Source organism: Maylandia zebra, linkage group LG4 (genome assembly GCF_041146795.1).
Source record: "Maylandia zebra isolate NMK-2024a linkage group LG4, Mzebra_GT3a, whole genome shotgun sequence".
Lineage (NCBI taxonomy): Eukaryota > Metazoa > Chordata > Actinopteri > Cichliformes > Cichlidae > Maylandia > Maylandia zebra.
The window spans coordinates 29,886,109-29,906,455 of record NC_135170.1 but is presented as its reverse complement, the minus strand read 5'-3'; the positions used below and the strand labels follow the sequence as shown (position 1 = coordinate 29,906,455).

General features: G+C 40.7%; 3 protein-coding genes across 4 annotated transcripts in view; 1 reads left to right on the top strand and 2 right to left on the bottom strand.

Moving 5' to 3' along the window:
• Positions 1-550: 550 nt before the first annotated feature.
• On the bottom strand, positions 551-5,865 carry phb (prohibitin). Its single transcript, XM_004552341.3, has 7 exons — positions 5,786-5,865; positions 5,145-5,238; positions 4,312-4,473; positions 2,019-2,161; positions 1,815-1,931; positions 1,625-1,720; positions 551-1,535 (listed from the first exon to the last, which is right to left on the bottom strand). The coding sequence occupies exons 2-7, from the start codon at positions 5,227-5,229 to the stop codon at positions 1,323-1,325; spliced, it is 816 nt and encodes a 271-aa protein (XP_004552398.1). The 5' UTR covers positions 5,230-5,238; positions 5,786-5,865; the 3' UTR covers positions 551-1,322.
• A 1,091-nt stretch (positions 5,866-6,956) lies between these two features.
• Positions 6,957-12,977, top strand: si:busm1-163l24.3 (uncharacterized). Of its 2 annotated transcripts, none has more exons than XM_004552342.3 (6): positions 6,957-7,048; positions 7,993-8,176; positions 8,574-8,677; positions 8,775-11,507; positions 12,063-12,271; positions 12,372-12,977. In XM_004552342.3, the coding sequence occupies exons 2-6, from the start codon at positions 7,993-7,995 to the stop codon at positions 12,463-12,465; spliced, it is 3,324 nt and encodes a 1,107-aa protein (XP_004552399.1). In that variant the 5' UTR covers positions 6,957-7,048; the 3' UTR covers positions 12,466-12,977. The 2 variants fall into 2 exon arrangements, with proteins under 2 accessions (XP_004552399.1, XP_004552400.1); XM_004552343.3 differs by having other exon boundaries at positions 6,970-7,048; positions 7,990-8,176.
• vat1 (vesicle amine transport 1) overlaps positions 12,968-20,347 on the bottom strand; it is a 32,859-nt gene continuing 25,479 nt past the window's right edge. The window contains exon 6 of the mRNA XM_004552340.6: positions 12,968-19,135. Coding sequence (XP_004552397.3) covers positions 18,827-19,135 — 309 coding nt within the window. The 3' untranslated portion in view covers positions 12,968-18,826. The remainder of the gene's footprint in view (positions 19,136-20,347) is intronic.

The following is a 20,347-nucleotide window of genomic DNA, read 5'->3' as shown; positions in this document are numbered from 1 at the left end:
ATGAAATCATAATGAGAAGACCCCGATGGCCGTTTAATCCTCCCAGAGGAAAAATTCTAAAACTACAATAAATGCAATCAGTTTTTATCACAGACTCTTAAACTTTAATATCTTTTCTATTTTAATTCGGGGTTTTTTTGGGTAACAGTTGTTTTAATTGACTCAAGTCCTCCAGTTTATTTCCATGAAGACTCTCGGGAAAATGACTGAACTGCATATTTCTGCGATATTAAAACATTTTAAAAAAATGCATGGATGTATATAAAGAACACAGGAGAAAAAAAAAAGTGTCGAAACTATGTCTCATTCTAAAGAATCAAATTATCTTCATAGTTTACTTTTGTCAATACAAAATAAATCTTCCCTTTAATTAAAAAAAATACTATTCCTTCCAGTTTGAAACACTTTTTTTAGTATATAGTTTTTTTTTAAAATGGTGTACCTTTTATTTTCTTAAAGCAAGACAAAATAAATGCCACCCCCCACCCCAGTGACAGTTATGCCTGTGTAAAACATCTCTGTGCCTTGGCCAAAAAGACTGACAATTGAGTGGCAGAAAGGCGATTTAATAACTCATTCTTTTCTGCAACACAGGGCTTAGATTTTTTTTTCCATACAAACTGAAGATAGCAAAGAAAAGAATCAAGTACCATCCTGTACCACTTGCTAAGCATATTCCAATTGATTCGGAGTAACATCAGTGTGACAAAGGTATCTGAAAGAAGGCGGCAGACATTTAAAAAAATTAAAATAAAATTCTCTAGTAAGCCTGAATGACTGAAGCCAAATGAATAAACAATGTCAAGACACATACCTTGCAGTCATCAGAAAGATTGACAATTCATTTAGATTTCAAAACAGAAACACAATTTGATGAAATTTCCAAGCACAACAGAATGGCATTTACCATTCACATTTATTGTTTAAAGAAATCACATGTTTTCTTTGATGTACAAGTGACTGTTGCTTTCCACTCATTAAGTGCTTTCACTTTGACATAACTTGAATCTTGACAGAATTTACTGCACTGACAATTCTCAAAACAGAGTACTATATATATATTTTAGGTTATCACAGAGTAATAAACCCCTTCACTTCCTTACATAAAAGGACTTCATAAATTTAACCATCATAGGTCTCTCACTTTGTCTCCCACCATACTGCCATCAGCAGAGCCCAGTCCTGATTTGGTTAGAGAAATAGTGGGAGGAATGTGTGTGATGTTGGGAGAATCCTTTATTGAATCCTCCAACCACCACGTCCATGGCCTATGTAATGGCTGGAGACAGTGAGGGGAGGTGGTAGACATGGGTGTGACATTATCACTGGGGCAACTGAAGCAATGTGCCCTGTCCGGAGGGCAGGTAAGTGACATTGCGGGAGCGTGACAGCTGAAAGGCGATGTCTTCAGCGGCTTCCAGCTTACGGAGCTCTACCAGACCATCACCAGCCTCCATCAGAGAGTTGGCAATGAGTAAAGCAGCCTGAGAATCTCCCTCTGCTGAAATGATGGCTGCCTGCTTCTGTTGCTCTGCCTAAAATGATAAAATGAAAACGATAAAGCTGTATGCACAGTTTTAGAATGCGCTCATAGTACAGGGATTACATGCAATGTTAGAAGTACCTTTTCTACAACGAAACGGGCTCTCTCTGCCTCTTGCTGGGCCACCTGTTTCATCTCAACAGCCTCTGTGAATTCCTTGCCAAAGGTCAAGTGTGTCTGAAAGAACACAATACAGCAGGTTACTGCAGTTAAACACACAACCCAAGGATAGTATAAAACAATGCTGCATAATTTTCCATCAACTTCATACCAGTGAAACATCATCCAAGATTAGGCCGAAGGTGGAGGCTCTTTCTGTGAGGTCCTCACTGACCTGCCTGGACACAAGCTCTCTCTGAGTGATGAGCTCACTAGCATCAAACCTAGCCTGAGAGAGAGAAACATTAAGCGCTTTTTGACTCTGTTCATTATACATTCAGCCAATTTGTTTGGCCTTTAATGGATTGTTACTCACCACTACAGCCTTTAAGACCTCTGTGGTGATAGATGGCAGCACCCTCTCATCATAATCCTCACCAATACTGGTAAAGATGCGTGGCAGCTGGTTTGTCACCGGCCGGAAGAGGATACGCAACGTGATGTTAACGTTCTGCAGATCTGTAGGGTGAATGGTTCAGACCTTAATCACACTGTATACATTGGCCTACACATTAAAACAAGTGTTTGTGTTCATGGACTAAAATTTTCTGTGTAAAATACAAACAAACAAGTTCCTCCTTTGGGAATGTTTACACAGTTATCAAATCAAATGAGAGTTGTGGGTTCAAACATTCCTATTTTTCCACATTTTTAAATCAAACCTGTGACAGTTTAAATAACACAAAAGCAGCATTGCAATGAATCATGTTACAGTAACCTCTGGCACATTATAAGGGCAATAATATAGCTATCAGAATAGTGTGTTTGGGGGGGGGGGGGGGGGGGGGGGGGCGGCAACTGAATCAAATAAATAAAAGGTAGAACATGGCAGGAAGTTTAGTCTCCAGATTTAAATTCCCTCAGCTGTTTTGGGATGCACTGAGGCCAAAACTACAAAGGACATTCAACACAATTGAATGTTTTCTTTGTATTAGCTAGTTCAACAAAACCTACAATTCCAGGAAAAACCAATAATGCAGCGGCTGTGAACTTATATCATGGCAGACTTTCTTCATCAGGCTGTGTGTGTGCGCAACACTAGAAGGGGGAGTGCATCATTTCACTTTTCTTCTGTACAAAATGTACCTAGTTTAGTCAAGAGCAATGTTCGCTCTAAGCTGAGTACGTGAGCAATCACGCACTGCTAACATGGTCTCCCCACACAGAAAATCTGCGCTGTGCACAAAAAAAAAAAAAAAAAATCCAGCCTGAATTGGAATGAAAGTAAATACATGTATTTATTTTATTTCGCTGATTTTCTGTGCGCGTAGACTGTGTCAGCAGTGCACGATTGCTCACGGGCTCAGCTTAGAGGGAACAGTGGTCAAGAGGCGTATGTGACATTAAGCTATAAATGCTTTTTAATGCTACAGCTAAGAACTAGAATGATTGTAGTCATGAATTCACCAAATAAATAAATAAACTTAACATTGCCATTTAATTCTGTACATTCAGAAAGTCCATTTAAGCAAATCAAGGCCAAGTAGAAAACACTTAAGTTCTTGACCAAATCAAATGAAAGAGACTTTGCCATAAATCAGGACAAAGTATAAAAAAAAACATTTATAAAGCCCTATAACCACATACCTTGTGAAAACACAGTCACCAACTTAACCAAACAAGTGTGCAACAAACAACTGATGATAGATTTAAAAAGTAGGTCAACCCCAAGTGTGACGTCGAATAATAGATCTCAAAACCATCATGATCTCAAAACTTAAATAACCATGGTTTGTGAGAATGCAAACAATACTGACAGGTGGTCAAAGTATTCATCACTTTGTAATGCCCTTTAGAGACTTTTGAATTATTAATGGAAAGCCCCCACGGCTATTCTTATTTTACCATATGAATATTTTTTTTTTTCTTTCTTTCTGTTGGTGGTTCTTCTTTTTTTTTTTTTTTTTTTTTTTACTGCATTTATATTAGAATGCAACACAACACACACAACTGTAACAATGGGTTTTCTTTGTTCATATTACTAAGACACAGCTCAAGAGGTTTGTGTATGAACATATTTGCTCAGTTAAGACTCTTTATTGCTCTTACAAAATATAACTTCAGCTAGAACAAACTGATGATAATGTCTTTTAGAACATTTTAGATCTCAGTGCAGAGTTGCCATGGCATTCTAGCCAGTTAAAAATTGAGCCATCAGACAGAACTTGCTAACCCATTAATTCCACTTCACAGCATTCTGGGTTGAAATCAAAACAACTTGTAAGAGCAAAGCACGCAGTTCTAGGGAAAAATCTGGCTACACTGCCACTGTAGAAGGAATGGCAAGATTCATCTGAAGAGTGTCTCAAATTTAGAATATGGCACTCCATGATTCTTTTAATTTATTATTATTTTTTAATTCTAAATGTTTTTGTTACTGTTGTACACTTTATTTCAGCATACACCGAGTTATATAAATTTCAGTAACAACTGGAAAATTTAAGTGTTCAAAAACATCTGACATACCCTCTACATGTCTTTTAATGTTAGAAAAACTAAACATTTAAGAGTGGCTAATTCAAGTCTTCGCCACACCACAAAGCTAAGCCTTCTTAGTTTGACAAACACTTAATTTGCAGAAACTAAAGTTCCTTGGAGTGCTTGCATACCTTTGCTGCCTGTGATAACAGGCACATTGCGTGGACGGGAGCGGCAATCAAAGATGACAGGTTTCTGAACCCAGGGGATGAGGAAGTGGGTTCCCTCACCAACAACAACATCTTGAACACCTCGAAACCTGTCAAAGATCACAGCCCGGTGACCTGCATCAACTGCAACGAGGAGGACAGAGAATCACATATAGAAAAAATAGTTTAACATGAAAAATTTATTTTTTAATTTTATTTTTATTAAGAGATAAGATAGAACTTTATTAATCCCTCGGGTGGATTCCTCTGGGAAATTCAGTTTCCAAATAGCACAGCACCAACAGAAGTTACAGAACGTGAGCAGAATACCATATATACACATATATAAATACAGAGACATATATAAATAAAGAGTATACAAAAGGGATAAATAGAATAAATAGGAATAAATTCAAGGTCAGTTTTTCTCGTTTATGATCTGGAATGCTGATGAATTCATCAGCTTAACCAAACAAAGGCAACTAATATAGGTGCTACACAGAGTAGACCAAAGGCATCCTAAATTAGCAAAAGAGGTTAAGTGTAACCCTAAGTGTAATACCAAAATCTCACTTCAGAATAACACATGTTCGTAAAACTAAAACAACTGCTTTTCTCATCTGCATGCAACACTATCAGGTAGCTAGCTATTCATTAGCTTTTGCTGCCTTCCCAAACCTCTTGAATTCTTTCGGAAATGTGGTTTATACAAAATATATATTTTTACCAAATTAATCATTTTTATGCTTGATGACTGAGCATGTTTTCCTATACATGTAAAATTCCATTAGACCATGGATCTTTCTAGGACTCACCGTTGAAAAGGGCTGAGTTCACGACACCTCCACCGATGGCGAGGGCAAGCCCCAACTTCCCAATGGACTCAAATAACTTGGCCATGACAGCAACCTGGTGACAATGAAAACACTTTGAATGTCTTTCTACACATCTCCACCTCTACACTTACGCAATGCACCATAATCCTGTGACGGACCTTGGAAATCCAGGCTAAATCCCCTCTTTCAAATAACAGTTGGCTTTGGCCTTGAGCTGGACTGACACCAAGGCTGTGGTTGTTAGCTAATTTGGCTAACTAGCTAGCATTAGCTTATCTACTAACTGAACTGAGACATCTTGCAAGCACATATAACTAAACAGAGCACCGCAGCTTAGATTTAAGGCCGATGCAATACTACAGATAAGACAATAAGATACGTAAAACGATTAAAAAGCGTGCGACAGGTAAATCCAAGTTGCACGCCGGGTGACTGCACGCATGTTATCCCACGCTGATGCAAAGTGGTCGCTCGTGTTCGTTTAATCTTGTAACACTACCTGTCTTGTAAATAGCACATAAAACGTCTCTCCGTTTCACTTCCAATGGCTAATACAATGACATTTCGATAAAAAGTTAAGTAATTTTACTGTCACACACATAACGTATGTCATAACTTACCTCACTTTGCTCGGATGTCTGTGACCTCCACCGGACACGACGTACAGCACATGAAATATCTGCTACACAGCGCCTGCGCACTGGATGAAGCAACAAAGCATCTGATTGGACGTAACAAAACAGTCTTCTTCTTCTATGACTTAGTCAGTATTCAAACTAATTACTGCCACCTACTGACTGCGGCTCGCCTAAATATAATTAAAATACATTATTATCATCCGCTCTTGGCTTATACTGATTAAAATGTAGAAAACAGAACACATATTGCTACATAGCATCAGTATACTGGTTACTAAGACTCAGACTCAAGACTGTATTTTACATTCCTTAGACAATAACGTTTTGGCTCTTGTTGTAACTAGAGGATGTCAGGGAGGTCAGATTATTATTATTATTATTATTATTATTATTATTATTATTATTATTATTAGTAGTAGTAGTAGTAGTAGTAGTAGTAGTAGTAGTAGTAGTAGTAGTAGGAATACTAGTATAAGAGTAGGGTGTAACTGGAAAAGAGAGGTAAGAGGTATGCTCCAGAGCGTCAAATGTGTCAAATGTAAGGCCCGGGGGCCTTACTCCAATCTGCCCCCTTAGACTGATTTGGCAAACTTGAAGGAGGACATAAATTTTGGACTTTTACCTGCATTTTCACAAATCTTACAGTTCTTTCTACTGATAAAGACCATGTCATTTTCATACTACATTAATGTAATTAAGTATTAGATTTGCAAAGAAATGACAGTTCTTGTTTCAGTTTTTTTACAATGAGTCAACAGCAAAATAAAAAAAACTACTTTTTCTATGAATTAACAAGAACTTTCAGTTTTATAATTACTTGAAAATCTGGACAGTGGGCTACCAGAACCTTTCCTGTATTTTTATACATTAATTAATTTATTTATTTTCACAAATTAAGCCCAAAAAATCGTGCTGACAGATTGAGATGGCAGATGAACCACCGTAGCCACCCCTAAAAAAGGCAGATGAAAGAAGAAACAAATAAACAAACAAACAAACAAATACTACTACTACTACTAATATTAATCATAATAATAACCACGTATAAAGGAACAGTTTGGGAATTTGTATGATACAGATAATAGACCCGCAAACTTCTGCACGCACCGACTCACATGACACTTTGTCGCCCCCTAGCGCGGGGAAGAAAAATCGCACAACCGGTAGTTTCACTTTTCTTCCATTGCTCGTAAAGAGTGACGATCTTTGAAAGAAAGCAAGAAACGGTCGTGGAAGCGTTTTAAGGTCAGTGATGATTGCAAATCTGAAAGATATCCAAAGAATGCGACACACCGTAACTGCCTCGGGCGCAAATAGAAGATCTGTCGATATGCGCTAAGAAGATTGGCAGTCGAGATGTTTTTGATTTTCTCTACTTCCTTGACAGTCGTCTGGCTGCAGTGTGGCTTTTCTTAACGCTCGCAGATGTGTTTTCACATCGTGTAGACACGAGCACACAAAAGCGCTTCTTTTTCGCAAGTTGAATTAATTTTTTTATTAATTTGATCAGATTTATTTTACAATTAGCACAGGTGTTGGCAACTTTGAATCCAGTAACATCTGCCGTGTATTACAAGCAACATCTGGTTTAAAAAGGCATTTTAGAGCAGCTTATTATTTGTCAGTTAGTTACAGACTAGTCGTGGGAAGCAGGAAGAAGGGGAGTAAGGGGCGTTAACCTCACTGGTACAATTTTACACACGAAATTTACACTCCTGTTGATATTGGACAAACATGTACGCAATACACGAAGTCTACGCGTTTTCTAGTCTTTCGTTTCCACATAGCAGTCTGGATATCTCAGTAGTTTTGACATTACAATGATATATTTTTTTGGTGTTAGCCTGCTGTTGCTTCAAATAACCAGCTGCAAAGTGTCTAGACATTTTTTCCCTACAATTTAATGAAAAATATTCTCTGTTGATGGAAACTGAGGATAGTTTTCTGTGTTGATGTACTTTCCTGGTAACCCCCAACAGAGGGAGTTGGACTATCAAATATGTTTCAATTCCTATTCACAGTTGTGGGGTCTTTCACTGAGAGATGTCATGTTCTAAATTTTAGCCATCATCATTTTGATTTTCATGTTCACCATTAATGCAAAATGAAAACATTTTAGTGTTTAGCCTTGCATTCAGCTTCGAGTTTTCTCCTTCTCACAGCAACAGTGATTGTGTTTCTTCCAGCAGATGGCAGAACCAGGCAGGACTGTGAAGGTGTGTGGACTGCCCACAGACATCGAGGATAACACACTGAAAGACAAGCTATTGATTTACTTCCTTAGAAAAAGAAATGGAGGAGGGGAAGTAGACTCTGTCACCTTCCTCAAGGCAACGCCTCTGGCTGCTCTCATCACCTTCGAGGACAGCGGAGGTCAGTAGGTTCAGTGTATGTTCACGTCTCCTCATCTGCTGTGTAGATCAGAGTGATTACTGTCTGAATAACTAAATGTTCTGTGTCAGTGGTCTTTCATTGCAAAAATACTGTTCATTAATCAGAATCAGAATACTTTATTAATCCCGAAGGAAAATAGGGTGGATTAGTTACATATTATACTGACTGTATTAACACTAAACAACTGTAAACCAACCAAAGATGGCATTCATTTACAAAAGTAATACACTGTACTACACTGTCTGCTGCCACCAGTGATTTACACTAAACTGGAATGTTGGCATTGAAGTCAATGGAGTGGCCAGTTGTAGAAACACTTAGTCAGGATGCTTCACAGACTGTGATTGATTTCTCTCTGATGACCCCTCTCGCACAGTGGCACAGAGAGTTATTCACCACAGGCTACACGTTCTGGATGTGGATGGGAAGAAGTATAAGCTCACGGTAACTGAGCATTGTGAAGATTTCGCTCCAGATCAGGTAGATTTAGCTGCTGCTCTGCACAATTTCAACAGATACAGTGTAAAATTATTAGTAATTAATTTGTTTTTCTCTTTTCTTTTTCTCATCATCATAGGTCGTCTTAAGCTTATCAGCAACAATTGACTACAGCAAGCTTCCAGGGGGAATCATGGCATTGACAAGCCTTCTTCAGAGCCACCACGATGTCCAGATCAACTATACTGCTACTGAGAAATGCTCTACAATATTTGGCTCTTACTCCACAGTGCAGGCAGCTTTGGCACAACTACTGGGTCATCCTGGAGGCTCAAACTCAGCAGAAAACTCAAAAGACTTGAGTCAGCCTACTTCCAGTGGTTTCCGGTCTGTTCAAAAAGCACAGAAGCATTATACACAGGAGTCAGAAGATCAGAGCAGAAAAGCCAACAAGCAAAGAGACAACAAAGAAAAAAATCACATTGACAGGCCAACTGACAACTACAGTTTAAGTTCAGAAAGAGACCTGACACCTGGTGGTTATACCTGGGAGGACACTGGTCAGGCAGATGGAGCTGCTTTGCAGCATTCTACAACCTCTGCGGATGATTTCTCACTAATTATGGATGGAGACATGTTTCAGTACCTACAGAAACACTGCCGGAAGGAATACCAGCATATCCTGAAGCAGTATGGGGTTGAAGTGGTGGATGTAACAAGTCAGGGTTTGACCACTCTGTTTCTGCATGTTACAGCAGCAGTTGGGGAGGATGGTCTAGAGGAGGAGCGCTTGAAGATAGCCAGAAAGGCTATAAGTCAGCTTCATGAGGACATTGAGGCCAAAATCCGTCGATCCCAGCTGCCCAAAGCTATCCTGCACCCCAGTGGAGGCCTGCAAAGGGCAATTGAGAACTTAAGTGTCAGACTTCCCAAACTTATTCTGAATGAAGATGAAAAAAATATTTATATTATTGGAAGCAGTAGTGATGTGTCAGAGGCCAAGCAGTTTCTTATCCTGGACAATGTTAACCAGCGAGATAAAAAGGAAGATGTAGCTAGTCTCCTGAGATTTCCCTCATATGGTTCAAGTTTATACCCTCAGACTGATGAGGAGAGATTCACTCTCCCCACACCCTCCACTGTAGCATCGGGGGATGATAAGCTAGATGAGATGCTGAAGTCAGAGGAAGATGAACGAAGAGCTGAAGGAGCCAGAAGGTATAAATTAGCTGCCCGGTTTAAGGATTCTGGGCTAGCTGCGTTAAGCAGTCGACCAGCTGACTTCACTTTACGAACAAACTCATCTCCCAGCAGACAAACACGCCAAGGGCCAATGTTAGGGTATGATGTACTCTCAGAAACAGCAGGGACTTCTGGTGAGGCAGTTTCCAGAGCAGTACCCCAAAACACAGGAGGAGACATTTTGTTCAAGACTGGATCTAGTTTGGCATCTTCCGCGCTTCAAAATAGAACCTCTTTGAATCCAGATTTAACAGATGCTCGACCTAAGAATTCATCATCCCCTTTTAGTGGTACACAGTCCAGTTTGTCAGGAAGTCCTGCACCTCAGTCTGCTGGATCCAGATCCACCTTGAAGCGAGCCAGTAGTTTCTCAGGAACGCCTCAGCAGAAGGCTCAAGTTATGAGTCAGAAGAGTCAAGAAGATAGCAGCAAGTCCACAGTCAGAGCCAGGGGCAGGTCTTCTAGCTTCAGTACCCAAACAGGAAGGGACAAGCAGGAAGTCTATACTGCAGATCTTACAGTATCCAGGATAATGTGGAAACATATAAAAGAATCATACAGCTACCGAGTGGAAGATCTAGCTTCTGATGTCCAGTTAAAAGAGAGCAGCTTAGGTAGTCATGAGCTGACTGTTACCATAAGAGGAGCAAACTCATCCAAAGTGACTTCATGTCATCTAGGTTTGCAGAAGCTGGTTGACTCAGTTAGTTCAGACTTCTCTGTGCAGGAGGTGTCCTTGTCTGAACTGGGTATCACTGACAAAGCAGATGAAACCTTACAAGCTTGTTGTTCTGAAGTGCGGAGCCGCTTTAAGAAGGTTACTATCGAGATATTAGCCAAGAGCTTATATCTTCTTGGTCCACGGCAGTTGTGTTCCCAGGTAGGTGCTACCCTGCGGGAAGTATTTTCTGGAGACTCGGCTCAAATACCTGACAAATACCAATATTCCCCAACTTCTTTTCAAATGAATGAAGATAAAAGCACTAGCTTGCACTTTAACAGTAACTCTCAGGTGATTAGAGAGAGCCAACCAGGCAATGCTGATGGTACAAGTAGGAGTCGGGAATGGAGGACAACCTACAGAAGTGACTTTGGTGGGAGGGAGATTGTGAGTGGATCTATTGGTCTGGCAAGGCAAGATCATGTCATTAAGGAGAAAGTCAAGCCTATAGATCCAATGGAGATGGATGGACAGAAGGCTAAGTCATTTGTCAGTCAGTCTACACCAGGAAATGATAGTGTGAGGGGTCTGAATGGTGTCGGATCAACATTAACCCGCACTGAGAAAGGGACCACCTTACCTGCTACGCAGATAGGCAGTGTAGGTCAAGAAGAAGCAGAGATCCAGAACACCCCAGGGGAAGCCAAACCAGGCCAGGAGAGGCTGGGGAACATCTGTGTTTGTGGAGAAACTGGGATATCTGTGCAGAGAACAAAATGTGGAACTACTTTTTGCTCAAAGTGCTTGGACACGGTACATGTCCGCTGCAGAGTTTGTCATGAGACGGAGCAGAAACCTCGGGGCATCCTGGGCAAAATTGTAAAATCTAAACTAAACATCACTTTGCCAGGTTACAACAAGTTCTGTACTATCAAGATCACTTACAGCATTCCTGATGGTATCCAAGCGGTGAGTGGCTTAAAAACATTTCTCGCTGATATTTTGTTGTGCTTTATCTGAATGAGAAATTACACTGGCGCACCTTCTAAGCTTTCATTTCAGAGACTACAAATGAGACAGAATAAGAAAGGCTGCTCAGTTAGGACCTTTTCTTAAATCCGTTATAAATAGTTCAATTCTGTACAGAGCCCTTGTTACACATCAGGTGTGTGCAGACATATTAAAGCTCTGAGTTATGATTTCTCTAATTTTAAGCATTAGTTTGTCTTTTACCTGTGTTTTAGTTGACTCCTACAGGGTGTCAAGAAAGAATTAGCTAAACTTCAGAGGCATATTCTGATTCACATTGTTGCTATGAGTTCATATATGTGTGTTTCTTGATCGGCTGAGATCTGCAGATATCAGCCAGTATTCATTATTTTGTTGTTAAAATAAAATAGGCTGCAGTTACAATTCTGACCTTCTCCTGCAAAATAGCATGCAGCTATAGGCTGCCTTTCAGCTTATACACTGCAATACCGAGACCTTGTTCATGACTGCGCTCTTTGTGTTGCGTTTTATCAGGATGGGCATCCATCTCCTGGAAAACCATTTAAGGGAGGGCTATTTGAAGCCTACTTTCCAGACTGTCAGCCGACAAAGAAGCTGCTGCCCAGGCTGGAGAAAGCCTTCAGGCAGGGACTCACCTTCACAGTGACAGGCAAAGGGACAGATGCAAGGGTGACCTGGGACGGCATCCCACACAAGACCAGCTTACAGGGAGGCAAATCAGGGTGAGTGAGGCCAGCGAGGATGTCTGAGAGAGCTGCAGAATTAAAGGTCATAGTCAGTCCATGGACCTGACCTGAACAATGTTCTCTTTGTCTCTCTCAGGAATGGGTACCCAGATTCCACTTACTTGACGCGCTTGTCTGAGGTCTTGACCTCCCTTGGAATTGAGGAATCAACAGAAAAGCCCCATGATTAAAACATGTAAAAAATGTATTTCTTCCTTGTTTTATATATAAAAATAGCAGTATATTGGCGATCTTTGTGTTTACAGCACTGTTTTGCGGTTTTGATTAGTTGACAATCACACTTTGTTATAGTGAGATGTTGATATCTGACCATCCTTTAATTGTAGTCTCTTTTAAATAATGGAGTCATTGAAGACTGAATTTTAATTTTGTAACGTCCTTTACCAATTTTCTTTTAACAAGTTGTTCAAGAGTGAAGGGCCTATAGTATTTCACATGACAATTTTTTTAAAATACCGTTTCAGGTTATTTTGCAGAACAAATGAATATTAAAGTCTTCAATATGCACAGTACTGTATAGACCAAATAATTTGCACCGCACTGTGTGATTGTAGTCATCATTTAGTTTAGGAACAACAGACAGTAATTTGTAAAATATTCTGAATTTAATAAATTAATTGTTCATAATCTGTCTTTGCTTCTGGGCACAGAAATAAAAAAGCACATTTCCTGTCTTTTTTTATTATGCTTTTTTTTATTAGTCCTGGAAAACATGTAAGGCATATGGTAACATTACACACTGAAGCGTTACAAGCTCTAAAGGCCATGTGGAGAACATGGCACCACGCAGTAAACCCAGAGTCAAGCACAGAAGCAGCATCAATTCAAAGGGTTTAAAAAACAAAGTTGAGACGAGAAAGTGTGTTTGCAACCATTTAAAAACAAAGGGGAAAAAAAAAAGAAAGGACAGAGTTTCTGTCCTTTCTTGTCCAAAACAAGACAAGAAAAGACAGAGTATAGGAAATATAGAAATCAACCTGTTGGGTATGCCTTGTAGAAAGTTACCAGTGGTCACTGACAGGTGTGTAGTAGGATGGATGTGAAGTGGGTTTCTGAAGCATTCCCAGAGATAGGTTAAGATGTCTTGTAAATGTACCAGCTTGCCATGGAGGTTCCCATGCTGAAGGGTCTCAGGTGACGCAGGGGGGCAGCAGGCTGGCATTCTCCTCTCTCACACACACCACACAACTACATGACTACTAAACTAATGTGAAAGACACAGAACGGTACATACACACATGCCTTATTTTGTTGTTGTTGTTGACTAAACATGCATTCTAGTACTGTACATGACACGCCCAGCCAGGTTGTACTTCCTTACCCAACAGGTTGATTTCTATAGTGGTATTGTAAAGCGCTTTGGGTGCCTTGAAAAGCGCTATATAAATCCAATCCATTATTATTATTATTATTATTAGCATCTCTGCAATGCAGCTGCATTGCAATATCTCAAAAACGACTTCTAAGGATAATAGCTGCAGGCAGATGTGGTCGTTTGAGTTTGTAGTGTAGCGAACACAGTGGCTCTGAATGTGGAACTAAGCCACTTTCATCCTCCCTTTTTTGACTTCGAACACTAAAGCTTACTTAAAATGTGAGTACTGTGAAGGAAAATCGGTGTGACAGTTTGTGCAGTTAACTCAGTGAAACAATGATGTGTGTGTTAGTAAATTGAGATTTAAGTGGGTTCCTACATAGGGAAAACTGCTGTTTGGAATGACCTGAGAAACCATATAGAAGAAATAAATCACCACAAAGCAAACGGTGGGTGGGTGTGAGGGACTACAGCTTCAAGCCAAGACGGATAGAAAAGTAGCTGCTGGAAATACAACACTCACTGTACTCACTTTCTTTAGATCTAAAACTATGAGTGACAGTATAATCAAATCTAAAATGTTCAAAAAAACAAAACACTTTAATTTTTTTGGAAAACTTTGAAATACTTTTTTTTTTTGTTCCTCCCTTGCATCTCTGAGTTGTTAAGTACTCTTGCATAAGTGTCTGGAATGACTGGGAAACCATTTCAAGATGAGATTACAATTCAGCTTCACCACGGTGGAAAAGCTCTCAGGCTGCAGGCCACAGTAGGAAGGGGTGGGTTTTACTTTAACCGACGGATCCACTTGAACCCGAATTCAAGACGCGAAACACCCACCCCGCTGATTGAGTTCATGTCAAAGGCATCTCAGTTCAAAAGTACCCCGGGGAAAATGTTGAAAGAAAAAAGAAAAGGGATTTTAATCTGTTTTCCACATGCAGATGAATGCATGCAATTTCAAATTCCAGATGTCAAAGTAATGCTCTATTTTCTTTGAATGTGTATGCAGAAGGAAGAGGCTGATATGGAGAGGAGTTTTTGGCTGGCTGCTGGACTGCAACTGTTGCACCGGCCAAGAGGTTTTGCAGATGCAGCACAGGAAAAGAGGAATGACTCTTAATAATCCTTGAGTGAACTGAGATCAACTGCAAAGCGGAAATGTTGTGTCTGGGGCAGGCCAGAACTGAGCTATGATTAGCCAATAAGCAGAGGCTGTGCTCAGCTGTGTTACAGTACTGGCTTCCCTGCACAGCTGTGTAAAAAACATCTGGTCCCTCACTTGTTATACAAACCATTTTGGAAACAAACTGAAAGAAAAGAAATCCATAGAGAGGAATAGCACAGAGCTTTGGAGCTGGGGGAAATTTGCAGATTTACGACCGTCTTTTGGTGCGGTGGAGTTTTGAGTCTTAAATCCACCATGTTTTGTTCCTCTTCACTGTAATACTGATGTTATAGCTGTAAACCAACAGAGGGAATCATCCTATTGGGGCTGATATGATGTGAGACCTGGTAAAACACAGCGAAAAGCATTTACTAAATACATCTCAGATTGAGGTAAGGAGAGAGGCACAATGCAGGCCTATGCTTCAGCAAGACTACAACCAATCACCAAATACAGATTGTGTTAAACCTTTTATAAACTGCAGCAAAATTCTGTCAGCACCTGTGAGCATTTTGGGATATAAATCTGACACAATGTGACAACTTGTGTGAATTTTTCTTTTTTTTTCTCTTTTCTTCAAGGTTGACGGAAATGCATCCAACAACAGAATTTTCTTCATATTTTTTTTTATGCACTGTTAATATTCAAAGCATGGACAGAGGAATATACATACAATTTGGCACACATGGTTTAAACCAACAGAAAGACTTCATCACATTTAAAGAGGAGTGCAGGTTGGCAAGTCCCCACATAAGAGTATGAGCTTTGAACTTTAAACCCTTGGATAACAAAAAACAAACAAACGAACAAAAATATAAAGGTAAATCAAAATAACATAGTAAGTAAAACATCTTTTTTTTTTTTTCTCATTTCAAAACTGAAGCGTTTGTTTCTCACATGGCACTCGGAACAGAAGCACCGTCCACAGGTTCACAAAGGGAGCCCAGCAGATTAGAACAGAACACTAACCAGAGGCTGACAGGACACAATCACTCCCCACACCAGCGTGCCGGTCGCACTCCAGCCCACGTCGCTCGGACCTGCTCCACGTTTTACTTCCCACAGTCAAGGATGGATGAATGCTTTGATTTTAGCTGCCACCCAGGAGAAGTTGGCAAGCTGAAAATGAGGGGACTTTTGCATGAGTTTGTGTGTTTCTGTGTGTGTGTGTGCCACCTGTGCTTTCAGTGAGCTTTAGCAGATACAGTGGGAGCGCATGATGGGAAATGGGCTGCAAACCTGGAGCAAAATCAAAGCCTGTGCTGGACTGGAGTGAGACCGCCATGCTTGCAAGTGCATTAAGATCAGCGAGCAGAGTGCAAAATACTAATACCAACTGTCCTCATAATACAGGCCTCTTATCAGACAGGAGGGAGAGATAGAGTAAGATGTGTTGGTTGGTTGGTTTCAGAGCTACATCGTACTGTAGCAGAGTAGTGTAAGGAGGGAACGTCTGGTAGGAGTTGGGGGGGGGGGGGGGGGGGGCTTTTAAAACCTGACAAATGACCTGAGGACACACGCACATCTTCACACATAATGGCACACCACACACAGCACATGAGGGAGGCCACTCATGCTAACACAACAACTTTTTTTCGGAAACATTTTTTTGTTTTTTTTGTTTTTTACAAAGTCACTAGTCACCATCTGAGTCTTGACACAGAGGCCAGACTCACAGACAGGCAGTGAGGCGGGCAGGTGGATAAATAGTCAAGGTTTAAAGTAGATTGACTCAGACGTGAAGGATTTGGTGCAATGAAATATGAAGGACTGGCCTTGAAGGGATAATTCACTCTCCAAAAAAATGAAAAGAAACAAATGTCTTTTCTCTGACCCGTAGTGCCACTTTTCTATTTAGATGGTCTCAGTGCCCAGTTTTCAAGAGACCGGCTGTAAAGGTGTCTAACTTCTCTTGAACACAGTGAAACTATATGGCACTTGCCTCAGGTGCTCAAATGAAATGCATCTGAACAGCTCAGCAGCAGTATCTTTTTCCAGGAATCATGGCCCAGTTATGCAAACAAATCCACAAAACTTGAGAACAGCTTCATTGAGGAACTTTTTCTCCTTTTACCCAACTACGCCTACCGACTAAAAGAAGAGTGCAGCTGGCTGTGCAAAGTAGGAAGCTATTAATCTAACCACTTGGTTGTGAGCATGAGCTTCTTGTCATGGGCAGATTCACTCTTCCTTTTGCACAGTGTCATGTGTAGTTTGAGGAAAATAGTTTGACCACCTTAAAGCAAGTGCTGTCCAATTTCATCATATTCAAGAGGAGGCAGACATCGCTCTCTCTATATAGAGTCTTAAAGGCCTAAGCCTTCAGCTCCTCATTCTCAATACATTTTACACCTGTTGAAGTACGTGTCGACAGCACCAACTGTTGGCAAATGTAGACTAAGAAAGCAGAAAGGAGAGACTCTGGGAGAGGGGGAGAAACAAACCACAGTGCCATCTCTGACGAGCCTGACGCCTGTTGCTATGCCGACCATAGAGAGTGGAGTAGGGGAGAGAGAGAGAGAGAGGGGGAGGGGGAGAGAGAGAGAGAGAGAGAGAGAGAGAGAGAGAGAGAGAGAGAGAGAGAGAGAGAGAGAGAGAGAGAGAGAGAGAGAGAGAGAGAGAGAGAGAGAGAGAGAGTATGTACGCCAGCTTGAAGTGAATTCTCCTCTCTCAGGTCAGAATGATCGACAGGCGAGTGGTCGCTGTGAAAGGAGCCATGGAATTCCTCAAGGAGGAGTGAGGAGGAAGAAAGCCTTATCCAGAGTGAACTAAAAACTAAACTGGTATTCACCTTCTTAACTTGCTCATTTCAGACGATTCGCTATCTCAACATGACAGTGCTTCATTCATCACACTATGTTTGTGTTTGTACTTGTTTAAACAGAAACAAATTCTCCCTTAATTGGCACTGTGCACTTCTTGCCAACAGTTGGTCAGCTAGAAAAATCTGTAACTAAGGAGAAGGAAGCTGAGCAATGATTTCTGCCTCTCTATTCAACGTTGGACTGAAAGGCTCATTATGAGGCAAATTCATATTCAGGCTAGTGCAAAACTGCAGATTCTATATTAGCTTCACTTAATTTGGTGGGAACGAATGCACTGTTAAGAGGTTTCGCCTTGCTTTATATGAACACCGATACAAGCTTCAAGCTAAGTCCACATAAATGACAACCAGGGTTAGGTCTTGCAGTATTGTCTGAGCCATAAAACATCATGATAAAAGCCATGATGCAAATATCTCCAGAAGAGGTGCACCAGCCAATCACAGGCATCTCTGACTCATCCTTGGTGACATAACTAAGCGTTGGACACTGAGAGCAACGTGTGGGTGGGTGTGGTTCTCTCATTTTACTGCCCGTCTTTGTGCCTGTCTGTGGGTCCGGCCTGAAGGTGGGTGGGCAGGGGCGGTGGTGTGGGAGGTGTGTGTGTGGAGTGGGGGCAGGGTGGGGACTCAGCACAGTGAGGGGATGGGGAAGCAGAGGTGGCAGGTGGAAGTCAGAGCAGAACAATTTAGCACAGTGGGAGTTGAGGTGCAGAGGGGCACGGGGTCGAGGGTGGGGCCGGTGTGAGAGTGGGGATCATTGTTGTCAGGGAAACAGTAATTTGCCCCAGGCCTGGACCGTACCCACAATCCTCCATGGTCCTTCTGTCTCTGCCATTATCGTTATGTTTTTTTTTTTGTTTTGTTTTTTTTGGCCGTTTCCACTCAATGTCAGAGAGGAAGATAGGTTCAGAGCTTCGATGTGATCAGAATCTTTAAGACATAAATGCAAGAAAAGGAAGGGAGGGGGAGGTGGGTGGAGCCAGGTCTGAGTAATCGCTGTCATTGTGGACCCAAAAGGTGATGGAGAGGGGATGTGAAAGACTGACAATGCTGTGATCATTTTCTAATCCATCCTTCTAACCCATTCCCATTCTTACTTCCCCCCCCAACCCCACCCCATCCATCTAAATTGCCAAATCCATCCCCACAATCCCACACCACACCCGAGATCCCAAGACACAAACTCCCTGCTGGTCTGCTTGACTATCCATCCATTCAACCCTCTCACTTCTCCTCCTTCTTGGGTTCTTCCTTCTTCTCCTCTTCCTTCTTCTCCTCCTTCTTGGGCTCCTCCTTCTTCTTGTCATCCTTCTTGTCATCCTTCTTGTCATCCTTCTTCTCCTCCTTCTTCTCATCCTTCTTGGCATCGTCCTTCTTTTTGTCATCCTTCTTCTTATCCTCTTTCTTCTTATCCTCTTTCTTATCCTCCTTCTTGGTCTCCTCCTTCTTCTCTTCCTCGGGCATCGGCTCTGTAGTGAGGATCACTTTGCCAATGTTGTTCCTTTCCTGCATCTTTCTCATGGCATCACCCACCTGGAGGAGAGAGGGAGAAGCTGATTATTTAAGGCGAGATGAAAGAGCAAATAGCGAAAAGGAGCAAAGGGAAGCTTTTAAACAGTTCTCTTTGAGACAGAAGAAGCTAGTATCATCCCTCCAAAAACATTTCCACAGCAATATGTGTTTCTTTACATTATCTGCCTCCAATTTCCCTTCTTGACACCACAGCCTGGAAACAAATATTGCAAGCTTGCTCTTCAAATATGACTTTAATATGCAGTATATGAGAAATTATATTTGTTTAGATGAGACTTTAATAATCTTTGAGGGGAAATTAGATTGTTGCAGCAGTACACAGCAAATAAGAAGTGGTAACAGGATAACGGAGCAAATGGAGGGAATAATGAACACTTCAAACATGCATTATTTAATATTAGTGTGTCTTAAATATAAAAATAGTGAATGTTTTAATGATGGGCCAACTAAAATCAAAATCACTTTTTGCTTCATTTTATCAAATTCACCCATTCTATCAAATAACAGACATCCCCCCACAATATTAAGATGTTTTAATCACTACGCATTAGGAAGGAAGTAACAGATTTCCTCAAGAAGACGGAGTGTTGATTACATGGAAGTAAGTAGTTTGTGTTTAAAGCAAAAGAGGGAATACTTTGCTGAAATGCAAACTTGAAGCCACTGGCTTTCAACTGATGACAACTTAGGTATTGCTTTTTAAAATGTAATCTACATTTATAAACATTCATCAGCTTCATAATAGCTGATGGTTCTACTACAGCTCAGCTTGGAAATATTGTGCAAGGAAACTTTCCACTAAAAATACATTTTGCAGTAAAACTTTCAAAGTATTGTGTAATTCAGATTGCTGAAGTGTTAAGCCTAAACTTAAGAACTGATTTTCTTTCCTAAGACCAAGGATTGAGGATTTTATGCTCCATCACTTCAAGTAAAATTTCTTTTAAGAAGAGATTTCTTTGCTGGCTAGAATGAACAGGATTATAGTGACCAAAATATGTGGTACTGTAGAATTTGGCATGTCATTCTTATTGAAAGGTTGGCCTGGAAAAATGTTACACCGTCCTATTGAGGTGCTTATTGGGTTAAAATGATTAGAAAAAAGAAGAAGTATGAAGTGGCAAATCTGATATTTATGAGATTTTCTTTCCAAAAACTAAATATTTCACGTTGGGGACAGATGAGATTACAACCCTCAGGCTCCCCTTTCCA

Bases quoted from the DNA above. Each gene is read 5' to 3' on its own strand.
- si:busm1-163l24.3 (XM_004552342.3), top strand. From the start codon at position 7,993: ATGGCAGAACCAGGCAGGACTGTGAAGGTGTGTGGACTGCCCACAGAC. The intron at 11,508-12,062 runs GTGAGTGGCTTA...GCGTTTTATCAG, and splicing joins TTCCTGATGGTATCCAAGCG to GATGGGCATCCATCTCCTGG. The intron at 12,272-12,371 runs GTGAGTGAGGCC...TGTCTCTCTCAG, and splicing joins TTACAGGGAGGCAAATCAGG to GAATGGGTACCCAGATTCCA.
- phb (XM_004552341.3), bottom strand. From the start codon at position 5,229: ATGGCCAAGTTATTTGAGTCCATTGGGAAGTTGGGGCTTGCCCTCGCC. The intron at 2,162-4,311 runs GTATGCAAGCAC...TTCACCCTACAG, and splicing joins TGTTATCACAGGCAGCAAAG to ATCTGCAGAACGTTAACATC. The intron at 1,932-2,018 runs GTGAGTAACAAT...TCTCTCTCTCAG, and splicing joins AGGTCTTAAAGGCTGTAGTG to GCTAGGTTTGATGCTAGTGA.